The 13,801-nt window shown below is 35.6% G+C and overlaps 2 protein-coding genes across 2 annotated transcripts; both read left to right on the top strand.

Moving 5' to 3' along the window:
- Window positions 1–3,072: 3,072 nt before the first annotated feature.
- nrn1b (neuritin 1b) lies at window positions 3,073–4,227 on the top strand. Its single transcript, XM_052129364.1, has 3 exons — window positions 3,073–3,189; window positions 3,608–3,752; window positions 3,993–4,227. Exons 1-3 carry the CDS (start codon window positions 3,084–3,086, stop codon window positions 4,225–4,227), a joined length of 486 nt encoding a protein of 161 aa, XP_051985324.1. The 5' UTR covers window positions 3,073–3,083.
- A 4,892-nt stretch (window positions 4,228–9,119) lies between these two features.
- Window positions 9,120–10,921, top strand: LOC127645465 (LYR motif-containing protein 4-like). Its single transcript, XM_052129091.1, has 3 exons — window positions 9,120–9,222; window positions 10,552–10,672; window positions 10,777–10,921. Exons 1-3 carry the CDS (start codon window positions 9,137–9,139, stop codon window positions 10,843–10,845), a joined length of 276 nt encoding a protein of 91 aa, XP_051985051.1. The 5' UTR covers window positions 9,120–9,136; the 3' UTR covers window positions 10,846–10,921.
- The last annotated feature ends 2,880 nt before the right edge of the window (window positions 10,922–13,801 follow it).

Here is a 13,801-nt window from a genome sequence, read left to right as displayed (position 1 = left end):
AATCTTCACTTGTGTTCTGCAGAAGAAAAAAAGTCACACATCTTGGATGGCATGAGGGTGAGTACATGATGACAGAATTTTCATTTTGGGCGAACTGTTCCTTTAAACAGGGCCCACAAGAGGGCCTCAGCAAACTTCCATGGGAGACAAATAATTTATTAAGATATAATATAAAACTCTAACTTGCTATAACAAATAAAATAAAAAATGCTAAAACATGTAAATTGACATTACATTTCTTTTTTTTTCTTCTTTTGAATGTTTTTATTGAAGAACTTGCTGTTCTTTAAGTTCTTGTTGTGATTATTGCAGAAATATCTTTGATTCTCTGACAATTTGGGGCATTATAGGGTCAATATTTTGAAGAACCACTGATATAAAACACAAATTAACTACACTGAATATGTATTTTGCTATCCAATTGTATAGATGTTTGAAATAAACCAGATACTACAAGTTTTTCAGATACTCGATGGATCTTTGAGCAAAGATCAATATTTTTATTCCCACCTCCATGCAGCTTTAATCCCAGATGTTGCTCAATAAAATGACCTGCCATAAAAGGAACACCTTGACAAATCGTTGTTGAGTAAAATTACATTTATATAGCAGCTCTTAAAACAGTTTTAAAAAGTGGTTTACAGAATATGTCCATACACGCGCACATCCTTAGATGGCAAGCATTTTAATGTATTAACTTTTTAAAACATTTATCCTTCAGTCATGAAAAATGTATCCTTCAGTCATCAGTGATGTTTTTATTTTATTTTATTATTACTATTATTATTTTAATGTATGTGCAATTTCAGGATGTAAATACCATGAGCATGGCTTTGCTGTTTCATATTATCCACAACAGCAGTTTTCAAAGTACTTGGAATATGTTGGACTACAATGGGTTTTCCAGTTTGGGTTGAAGCTACCACTAGTGAGCAGTCTCTCCCTCATTTTATGTAATCACATGAGAGTGACCTTGTGTTGGTATACTAAGTAATGTCTCTGACCAACAATGACCTGGATTATTGCCTCTGGCCTAAATAGTGTTCTCCATAATGCAAAAGTTTTTGTGTGTAAATTCCAGCATGAGTATACATTTTAATAATCACTAGAATAATTGTCTTTGGCGATATATCTTGATTGACAGGATGGAGTTAAATATTTCTCAATGAAACAGGAAAAAACGACCCAGTGACAAGGTTATTCATATTGCAGTATTCAAAATATTGTTGACAGGTCAAGACAATGCAGCTGTCAGATACAACTAATAATCAGTGTGAGCATGTGTGTTTGTATGTATACATATTTGCACATATGTACAGTAAGTTACCAGTGCTATTGGAAATACCTGTTAATAAGTAGCCCACTCCCAGTAACTTCACACTCAAGAGGCCTAGCATTTTAACAACAATGCCACCTAGTGACAATAGACCATTAGTCTCATTGCAATCGAAACTTGTGCTATTTTATTCAGACCATTTTATAGGGAGACGTTCTAACCAAATATATTTTATTTTACTAAGCTATGATCCTGTCAGCATGGCAAAACCAATGAACATGGATAGCCTATGTATGATGGGGAACGTTTTGTGTTAAAAGTAGGTTAATTGGCCTTTTATTTTATTTTTTTTACCTATGTCAGACATGTATTATTTTTTTTACAAACAGGCTTAATTTTATAACATAAAGGAATGTTCAGGGTTCAAATCAAGATTGGTTCAATCGACAGCATTTGTGGCATAATGCTGAATACCACAATATTTGTTTTTCGACTTGTCCCTCCTTTTCTTTAAAAAAAAAAAAAAGAGCTAAATTTGTTACAGTTTTTTATGGTTTATAGCGTTTGTTGACATTTATCGTTATGGTAACGAAGTTGTAAAATTGGCTATAACTTTACACAGAAAAGGTTAGTAATTATTTTATCACACGTGTATGATTTTTACATGCTTTATGCCTTGTGGCTACATTTGAAATAGTAATTATTTTAACATAAAAACTTGGCTCCCATTCACTTCCATTTTAAGTGCCACTCTAACCTACTCTTTTTTTTCTTCATTTAAATGAGCCTAGACCAACATACAGTCAGGGGAGGCAGAATTCCTTGCCAGCAACAGCCCTGAACTTAAGTGATGCTCTCAGAGTACATAATTCTGTTCTTCAAATGTATGATTGACTATCAGAAAGAGCCTCTTTTCTGCTGTATAGCACTAGGTCCGCCTGGCCTATTTCTGGGTCATTCTTATAGGTTTTGTGTCTTTTAAGTACTCAGCACACGTTATGCTATTCATAATGTTTCATTTCAAATGGTTAAAACGTTTAAAGAATGAAGACTATGTATAATGTGACGTTTGTTAAATATCAAATGGTAAATCAGTGAAATTTGAAAATGTATTGCACCAGTGTCATTTCCTCATGTCACCACATGTCAAAGATTGTTGTCAAAAATAAATATGTATTTATTTATTTTATTGTCCATTCAACACAGTAGTACAGTTATTGTAGTTTTTTTAATTGCGTAACTCTTCTTTATATTTACCTTTATTTTGTGATAATAGTTAGGCCTAGGCCTATATGTGGTCAAGTACAATATTTATCCCTGCAAAAATTGAGAACATTTAAAAATGGATCACTTGGGGTCGCTCAAGACATGAAGAAAGTCGTACACTCCTAGCTGTGTGCTAAACCGAACGACATCCGCACTGAATAAAAACGTGAAATATGTTTAATATGAGTTGCCATGCGTGATTCGTCTCTCAAGTTAACTTGAATGCGAAGTTACTTTTCCAATGCGATTGTTAAAAAGGCTTACCGTGGCGTAGGCCTACATATAAAATTAAGACATATGTATATGTGTGAGGTGTATGTGATCACCTTACAAACAACTTTAATATTGCATGATTTTCTTGTTAAATCGTGAGGTTTTGTGTGTCAGTTGCGCGCCTACGTCATTGGGGCGCAAGAAAGTAGGCTAGAGGGGGAGTGTGAACAGAGCTCATCTCCATTTCAATACAGTACACTTCATCTCAGCCCACTGTGGGGAAATCGTGACAGAAGTAACTTAATTCCCTTTGTAATGCAGCATTTTCATGACGAGAGGAGGTAGGCAATCACAGTCGATCAATACTTTTAATCCTAGGATGGGACTGACAACATCCGATAAACGCAACTCGGTACTTTTGACACTGGAATTAGGTGAGTCAGTCAATGTCAGGTTATTCATTCTAGTTCTCTTATGTTTCGTAATAATTACATTGAACTGAAGATGATATTAAATACCATTCTTGTGACAGAATGTATATATATTTCCAAACCTTTCACAATACAGTAACTTTGTCACCTGAAATATTTAATATACAATTATACAATATAAAATTGCTGCACATAAGAAAATTTATTTATTTATTTTATGTCTTCATCTATTGATGGAATATGGGTTACTGTTCAGGTCACAGTATGGTTAAGGTAATTTAGGCATTTGCTATTTGTTTTATGGATAATAACATATTGAGGATGTTATAAGCCCCTTATAGCCTAAGCCTAAGACACAATTTCAGTTTGTTATGGGTATTATTTTGGCTGATTTACTTTGTAAATGTACTTTGTATTTCAGTTTCTTTGATACAGGCAGCATGCGCGGGGGGAACATGTGAAAAAGTATTTAAAGGTTTCTCTGACTGCCTGCTCAGCCTTGGAGAAAATATGGTAAACTATCCCCAAGAGCTGGATGACAGAAAAAACCTACAGACCATCTGCTCGTAAGCGCATAATGTTTTATTGAAAGAAAACTTTAAAATGTAGCCTAGCTAGTTATGCATGGGTGCAGAATTTGGAGACACTGGCAGATGAACTCTTTCTCTTGTAGATTTAGACTAAATTAGCAATCAGATTTAATATGAGTCAAACTAATATCATCCATGGCACAGACTGAGTATACTAAAATATTTAATTTTGAAGGTGTCAAATAGAGTGTGAACCTTGTGTTAATCAACTTGCAGATATTGGGATGACTTCCACTCGTGCGCCTCCACCGCAATTGCAGATTGTCAAGAAGGAGCAACAGACCTTTGGGAAAAACTTAAATTGCAGTCCCAGAGTTTGAACTATCAGGGAAGCTTGTTTGACTTATGCTCTGGGGATAATGGAGCATCCAGGGTTTTATTACCAATGGAACTGAAGCTACTGCTGATGTGTTTTACCACACTAGTAGCATGGCTTGCTGTTGAGTTATAAACCTGATGACCTGACCTGAATGGTAATATACACCTCTCTTTTTCTTCAACTGAATCCATTTGTGTTTATGTGCACATAATATGGGGATAATGTCATTACACTCTTTAAAAGCACACATGTGAAATAATGAATAATTTCTCTTTTAGATGTTTGGGATGTTGGTCCTGTGTTTATTTTTTAACAACATTTAAATACAATTGAAAGCAAAAAAACTCATCAAATCAGACCATTAACAGTAATCAGGGCCAATAACTAAAACTTTTTCAAAAACTTAAAAGCCTAAACTATATGTTGTTATCTTTAAGAAACAGTTCACCCCAAAATTAAAATCCTGTCATTATTTTCTCATACTCATGTCTTTCAAACTCATCTTCATGTCTTTCTTTCATCGTGCCAAAGCTAGTAAATAGTGACCACTGCTGAAGATTTTCAAGGGAACATTTTCAGTGAATAACAATTTAAATTTCAGTCTATTCCTTACAGAAAACTATTGTATCTCTTCAGAAGTCTTGGAATATTGTGCATGAGTCGAATGGACTAATTTTATGGTGCTCTTTTTTTCCTTTTTGGAGCTTCACACACACTGGACCCCATCCACTTTAATTGTATGGAAAAGAGAAGCTTGAACATTCCTCAAAACTTCTCATTTTGTGTTCCACAGAGGAAAGAATGTCACATGGGTTTGTAACAACATGGGGGTGAGTACATGCATAATGCATAAATGAGTACATGATGACAGAATTTGCATTTTTAGGTGAACTATCTAACAGCACTTTAAAAAAAAAACTAGAACATCCAAAACAAAATTAACATATGAAACTTATTGTTTATATATATATATATATATATATATATACATTCACCTAAAGGATTATTAGGTACACCTGTTCAATTTCTCATTAATGCAATTATCTAATCAACCAATCACATGGCAGTTGCTTCAATGCATTTAGGGGTGTGGTCCTGGTCAAGACAATCTCCTGAACTCCAAACTGAATGTCAGAATGGGAAAGAAAGGTGATTTAAGCAATTTTGAGCGTGGCATGGTTGTTGGTGCCAGACGGGCCGGTCTGAGTATTTCACAATCTGCTCAGTTACTGGTATTTTCACGCACAACCATTTCTAGGGTTTACAAAGAATGGTGTGAAAAGGAAAAACATCCAGTATGCGGCAGTCCTGTGGGCTGAAAATGCCTTGTTGATGCTAGAGGTCAGAGGAGAATGGGCAGACTGATTCAAGCTGATAGAAGAGCAACTTTGACTGAAATAACCACTCGTTACAACCGAGGTATGCAGCAAAGCATTTGTGAAGCCACAACGCAGCACAACCTTGAGGCGGATGGGCTACAACAGCAGAAGACCCCACCGGGTACCACTCATCTCCACTACAAATAGGAAAAAGAGGCTACAATTTGCAAGAGCTCACCAAAATTGGACAGTTGAAGACTGGAAAAATGTTGCCTGGTCTGATGAGTCTCGATTTCTGTTGAGACATTCAGATGGTAGAGTCAGAATTTGGCATAAACAGAATGAGAACATGGATCCATCATGCCTTGTTACCACTGTGCAGGCTGGTGGTGGTGGTGTAATGGTGTGGGGATGTTTTCTTGGCACACTTAGTGCCAATTGGGCATCGCTTAAATGCCACGGCCTACCTGAGCATTGTTTCTGACCATGTCCATCCCTTTATGGCCACCATGTACCCATCCTCTGATGGCTACTTCCAGCAGGATAATGCACCATGTCACAAAGCTCGAATCATTTCAAATTGGTTTCTTGAACATGACAATGAGTTCAATGTACTAAAATGGCCCCCACAGTCACCAGATCTCAACCCAATAGAGCATCTTTGGGATGTGGTGGAACGGGAGCTTTGTGCCCTGGATGTGCATCCCACAAATCTCCATCAACTGCAAGATGCTATCCTATCAATATGGGCCAACATTTCTAAAGAATGCTTTCAGCACCTTGTTGAATCAATGCCACGTAGAATTAAGGCAGTTCTGAAGGCTGAAAGGGGTCAAACACAGTATTAGTATGGTGTTCCTAATAATCCTTTAGGTGAGTGTGTATATATATATATATATATATATATATATATATATATATATATATATATATATATATATATATATATATATATATAAAGAGAGAGAGAGAGAGAGAGAGATAATGGCATTTACATGTAATGCATACAAAGTATAATGTCATATGAAGTCCAAATATGTCAACCTATGTTGAAATTTGAGTTAAAACTGAAGCACATGTACAAATCAAATAAATCACATATTGTTTGGAAAAGACTCTGTATTTTTACATAGAGTTGCCCTTTTGACTTTTCCACCCACTATAGATTATTTGCTGTATTTTGAGATTCTCACTACACTGTATTGCCTTTACAAACACTTTAGTTTTGTAAGGGAGAGCTCCTGAGATTACGGTCCTGCTTGTTCTATATTCCAGTACTGTGAATTGCTTTGGATGAAATTAACTAGTAAATAAATGTAATTCCACATTTGTTTCTATATGAAGAGTTGCACATGCTCATTTACAGTAACAGAGCCTTCAGCGTTTGTCCTCTAATGATAGCAGAGAACCTGAACATCTGTCTAAATCAAGATACAACACGACCTATTAAAAATGGCATATCCTTTCATTTAATTGGAGGCCAATCTCTGATGGAATGTTAATGGCACGACAAACACAGATGTTCTATGTTGAGCGGATGCCAGCCTTTGAATTAGGACCATGGCTTGGTTATTAACACGTGCTGTGCTGAGGGTCTTAAATATTCCCTGAAGAGATTGTGCTCTCGTTTACTCAAGCACATCTGTCTTTCTGTTACATAGTCTATGACGTGGACTAAATGAATCTTATCTAATTAGATTTATAAGAATCAAATTTGAATTTAGAGAAAAGTATTATAGTTCCTTATAGTTCTTTTCCTTTATTTATCTGCGGGTTAACCATACTTTGGTTATGAGTGCAAATGGAAAAAAATGCTTATACACTACAATTTATTTCATTGATATGAAAGCAACTGGATTTCAAATCCATCTTTTATTGGCAGATATATAATCTTTACTCTACCAGCTCTGATGCATTCTGTTCCAGAGTAAAATAGCCCTGTTTCACTGTGTAATTACAAAATTAAGAATTGAACATAATCTTGAACTAAACCAACAGGATCCTTTCATTTCTGTAAATGGTGCACTTTGATAAGATGAGTTTATGTAACATTAAAAAAGTGTGGTTTACACTGACTTGCAAACATGGAACAAAAAAACATGTTTCCATTAAGGAAAAAGTAACATCTCAAGGATTTCATATCAGTGTGTGCCAAGACACAAATAAAAACAATAATGTTTGCATTTTGATTTTAGTTATGGCACAGTAAATACAGTGCTGTATATGAGAAATTTCAGCATGTTTGCTTTTCCCATTTGCTTTTATTTTTGGCTCTGAAAATCTACCATATGATTGCATGTGGAATAATTACTGTAAATAGCCTTCTTTGACTTGTCCCATGGCAGCTGTGGCAGACAGCTGAAGGTATTTCTAAGAACATGAACAGAGGCAGCTGACACTCTGATGTATCATACAACTGATGTGATGTGTCTGAATGCTTTTATAGTAGAGGAATAATGTCTCTCTTTATATGTACATATCAAACGTATCAACTAATCACAAATTTGATCTGACTGGTTCCTTGCATTTTGTTTTCTTCACATAGTTCTTATTTTGCAGAAAGTGCACAGTGATTTATTTGTTTTTATGTTAACCTCATTGCATTAATAAAGTGTGATGCTTACAGTCATTAAAAGAGGCCCCATATGCCACAGTAAGCCACAAAGTTGCCCAGGGGATCTTCTGGTGTCTCCCCAGGCACAAAATGTGGGCATGTCTTTCTCTTAAAACTATGCGCACTACCCCTCACCCAAACTCCCTCTGCATAAGGGAGTCTGCATAACTCTCATAAAAGGTAGCACCAGAGACTATTTATCAGAGATACGTCACTTCTATTAAATTGAATGGGATAAATTGGAACGCGCAATAGTCACCAATGGTCAAAGATGTAGAAAGGAAGTCCTGCACTTTTACTTTGAATTTGGACCAGAGAGTATTTAGCAGAGATGGGCCACTTCAATTAAAATAAATGGTAGAAATTAGAACACCCAACTGCAGCCAACGGTCAACGGATGCAGATAGGAAGCCCCGCATTACAGGTAAAAGAGCCAATCACCTTTTAGATAAAGACATCGCCTGTCAATCAACTCAAGAACGCGCATGCACATTAGCTGTACAAGCCGGGATTTATTTTTTGGGGGGGCGTAATCTGAGGTAAAGAAGCAGAATTTATCCCAGTGTTGTCAGATTTTACTGCTGATTTGAAATATGTTCTTTGATCGTAATCTTAAAATAGTTCCCGATAAGCATTCCAAAGATGGCCGCCGTGTGAACTGACTTTCTTTAAGACTTTAGTAGCACTCAAAAATCAGGATACCTCAATGGTATTTCAATTTCAGCTAGCAGTGATTTTGCTATTGTCGAAAGAAAAACATGAAGCTGCCATTCCCATCTCAATATACTGTTTAGCTGCACAAGTGTACAAACCTAGATTTCTTTTCTACTAATGACATACTTTGAATCAGCATTAGAGCTGTTATAACTTTCATAATAATGTAGGAAAATGCCCCTTTAATATTGTGATGGTGGTGTGATTTCCAAATGTCTCTCAATTGCATGCTTACATTTTGCATAATTTACATTCAGGTTTCTAAAAATGTCTTCTCTTTATAGTCATAACTGGAGGAATGTTTGGTGTATTCAGGGTTCCACTTTTAAACTCCTTACACTAGACGGCGATGTATCGCACAAACCAACGCAAGTAAACAAACATTGTATTCATCATGGCGTCGTGCAGCAGAGCCCAAGTGATTTCTCTCTACAGGATGCTTATGAAAGAGAGTAAAAAATTCCCCTCCTACAATTATAGGTACGTCTTGACGATTCAAACTCGGTCCTCTCCGTTGTGTTGAAATATACTATTTCGCATTTCCGTCTGCTTTTTTTTTTTATGTTTCTTTTAGAAAGCGGTGTTGCCTGTACTATACCAGACAACTGCGTACCTTTTTAGCTGATAGGTATTTCAATAATCAAATGTCCCATTACTATTATTTTGTGCATGTACAATTGTACTACCTTCATTGCATTATATAAAATAGGCCTACCTTGGAGGAGCATGGTTCATAATGGCACACATTAAGTCCATAACTGTACCATTGGTAGGACTGCCAATTTTTTTGTAAGGGTTAACTCAGAAAGCATGTGAAAGCGTTATATGCAATGATCCTTAGTTTTATAACAAAAGGATATTTTCAATAATTAAAAATAAAATACAATTGTAAAACAGTGGTTCTCAATAAATCGCAAATTAAATTTGTGCTTCCAGAGGTTTTAAGAATTGGGTTCTTCAATAAAAACAGTTGCTAAAAGGAGGTGTTGAATAAGAAATGTGAGTTTACATATTGTACTTCTTGATGGTTTCAAGCAGTTTTAGATTTATTAGGCCTATATAAAGTTAGATATTATAGCGTTTTAAAGGAATTTTCTGGGATCAATACAAGTTTAGCTCAATCCACAGCATTTGTGGCATAAGTCAAATACCACCATTATTTCGACTTGTCCCTTCTTTTCTTTATTTTTTTTTTTTTTATAAATCACAAATCTGGTATACAGTGAGGCACTTACAATGGAAGTGAATGTGGCTAATCCATAAAAGGGTAAAATACTCACTTCTTCAAAAGTGTAGCCAAAAGGCATAAACTATGCATTTAAAAAAAATGTTGTGTGATAAAAATCGCTTACTAACCCTTTCTGTGTTAAGGTTTATGCAATTTTACAACTTTGTTGCCATGACAATGCAACATCATAAACCCTAAAACAACCATAAAACCCACAAATTATACATCACAGCTCAAATAAAACACAAGTTTTAACAGAACAATTAATGTAATTGCATTTATAAACACATTAGCTTCACATTTCTGCCTTTGAATCCTCCAAAAATTGACTCCATTCACTTCCATTGTAAGTGCCTTTCTGTATCCTCAATTTTTGCCTTTTTTAAAGAAAAGGAGAAACGAGTTAAAATAACTGTAATCAATATTATGCCACAAATGCTGTCGATTGAGCTAAACTTGCATTGAACCTGTAATATTCCTTTAATGTAATTGAAATAATTTTAAGTCAGGATCTTGAGGACTCCCTTGGAAGTTTGAATGCCTGCAAGTTGTGAACAGTAACATTTACTGTTTGCTTTCAGGACATACGCACTTCGCAGAGTGAAAGATGGCTTCCGTGAGAATCTTCAGGTTGACAACCCTAAAACACTTGATATGCTAATAAATCACGCTAGAGAAACTCTGGCAATCATCAAGAGACAGGCAAGTAATGATTTCAGGATCTTTTGCAATTTGCATGGAGTATCATCAGTGTTACTTATGATTTTCTTTATCTAAATGTAGTTTCACTCACCCATGTTTCACAGGCAACTATTGGCCAGCTGTATTCTGCGCAGAAGACCATTGTTGAGAAGGAGCATGATTTACCTTTATAGGAATTGTCTTCGGCACCAAAAAACAGTGCCTATATATATATATATATATATATATATATATATATATATATATATATAATGCTAAAAGGAAAGACAAATCTGTGTTGTAGCCTATTAAATGTACAACTAGCCTATCCTTTTTGTTTAGTTGTAATGTACATCAGAGTATACTGTATATGTATTTTATCTTTTATGTAATTATTATTCAGCACATAAATGGTACACAAATAATGAGAGGTCAGTGTTGCCTGAGCACATTGCTTCACTGTTAACAGAAATAAAAAGGAATAATTTTGAGCATGATTTGTTTGAATATCATGTATAAACTGTTTACTTTCATAGATTAAGGAAGCTTTAATTACAATATTGATTATTAGTGCAACTGCAAGTCGAAAGACATGTTCACTTTACTGAACTTCATCCCTGATCAATGCTCCATGGAATTCTGTTGTGTTGAATTAACACAACTTGGGTTGTCAAGTCTGAATCCTTAAAGTGTAGTTCTGTCCATCATTATTGTCCCAGTATTCCCCATGGTTAGCCCGACAATACACTGCGAAATGCACTGATGAATCAGTGTCAAAACAGGATGGTGCGTGCAATGTAAAATCAAACTGTTCCCATTTTACCACATTTTCTTCATTCAATCTTTGTGATTTTTGTGAAAATATGAACTGGACTTGTAGGCCTACTCTTCTTTAGGTAAGGAAGATGCTTGTCAAATAGGCCAACAGCATGCACAGTTGCGTCACAACAACGCCTGTCTCTACAAACAAATTGGTGATGTCTAATCATATTAAAGACATCCAATCTAATGAAGCCACTGCGAATATACAGGGCAGGCATAAAAACAATTATACAAATAGCTAGCCTATGTCACCAATATTTTGTCGGTTGATTGATTGTAAAGACTTGCAGTTGTTTACTTTTTAAATATGCATTCATTAGTTCATATGGGTCATAGTGAATTATTTTAGGATCCATCGATGGGATAAAGGTTAAGCTAAAAATAATTACAATATAATTATATATTGTAATATAATAGTGAGACAGAATCAAATCTTTGTGTAGTCGTATTTAGTCTTCCATCGACAGTTATCCCAAAATACGGACTGTCAATCATTGTCTCAATATTAAAACACGATGACGACCCGAAAGAGCTTGTGCGCACAGTGAACACTTTTCTACACATGAAACTGTTTACACTTCTTATGACGCAACGCAGGAGAGTCAGTTTTAATATTATATATATATATATATATATATATATATATATATATATATATATATATATATATATATATATCACATCATTTTTATATATATAAATATATATAATAGAGAGACGAAATGGCGGTTCTAGTTTGCACGGGTGAGAGTTTTCACAATAGTGTCACAATAAACACAATGGTAATGGCATACTACCATACTACTCTTATTTCTTCCAAAGACTAACATAGCAGTAGTAAGAGTAGAAGTATGTGAAGTATGCAAAAGCGACCACAGTCCAAGAAACACAACCGTTGTCACGTTTTGAGTCTGGCCAATCGTTAATGAGCCGTGTCGACATTTAGACCTTGTGTAGCTCCTCTGAAGTAACTGCAGCATTCCCCCCTGGCTGTATTTGTTTTCTCTTTATATATGTATTATTGTAGTTTTGACAGTACAATGACTTTGTTTGTTTGAAGCTTAATAAAAACAAAAAGAAAAACTTTTGATCTCGCGGTACTTTGATGGCATACGTAACGGTGACGCAGCGGTGGCGCCGGTTCCAGTCATACAACATTTCTAACCGATATTAAAAACACTTGCCTAATACTGTGTATAGAGATCCCTCTCGTGCTGCCAAAACAACGCCAACCCGCATCTCAGAAATGCATTCTGATATGATATTCTTCTCACCACAATTGTACAGAGCGGTTATCTGAGTTACCAGATGTGGGTCAGGAACTTCAGTCAATGTTCACATCAACCATCAGAATAGGGGGAAAAAATATGATCTCAGTTATTTGGACCATGGCATGATTGTTGGTGCCAGATGGGCTGGATTGAGTATTTATGTAACCGCTGATCTCCTGGGATTTTCACACACAACAGTCTCTAGAATATACTCTGAATTGTGATGAGAAGAAGAGTATCTCAGAATGCTATTCTGAGATGCAGGTTGGCGCAGATTTGGGGGCACGAAGGGAACCTTCACAATAGGTATGTGGTTTTAATGTTTGTGTCATATTGGTGTATATCAGCATCAAAACGTTTTACAAAATCAGTGACAGTGCAAAAATTGGCAAAGACATCTTATTCGGTTTCGCTCCAGCTTGCGTAAAATGAAAAGTTGTTTGTCAGAGGGGGAAACTTTAAAGTTTCGCTATTTCACTGCTGAGATGCCTGATTGTTGAAAAGCCTTGTGAATAGTGAGAGATTAACCTTCAAATGATTTCAAATGTAAGTTTGAAATCTATTGGGGCCTGGGTTGCTCAGCGAGTATTGATGCTGCAAGGATTTACAGCTTGTTTTGGAGCAATCTGTTCAATTGTAGAATCTACTGAGCTCTATGTTGCTGCATTAGAAATTTGAATCCGTCATTTGTTGTTTTTGCATTATTTCTACATTAAATATCACCTGTTCTCACACACACACACGCCACCTTTTTATCTGTCAAAAAGTTGCTGGTGCCGTCTTACCCGTGTCTGTTCTGCCACCATTTAAAAGAGAGAAGACATTGTGAATATTGACCTAGGCCTATAGCCGTGGCCAAAAAGATAAAGATTCAAAGTATTGGCAGTGACATTAATTTTGTGTTTCGGAAAGTTTTCTGCTTCAGTTGTTGTGGTGTTGTTTCTAGATTATTGTGCAGAGTGATCAGATGCATTTTAAATAATTGCAAAAAGCTTCATTGGCCAAAAAAATTAACTTTATCAAAAAAACAAACATTTCGCTGTTTTTTTTTGGCTCT

Source organism: Xyrauchen texanus, chromosome 6 (genome assembly GCF_025860055.1).
Source record: "Xyrauchen texanus isolate HMW12.3.18 chromosome 6, RBS_HiC_50CHRs, whole genome shotgun sequence".
Lineage (NCBI taxonomy): Eukaryota > Metazoa > Chordata > Actinopteri > Cypriniformes > Catostomidae > Xyrauchen > Xyrauchen texanus.
The sequence above is the reverse complement of the archived record's forward strand: the minus strand, read 5'-3'. Positions and strand labels throughout refer to the sequence as shown.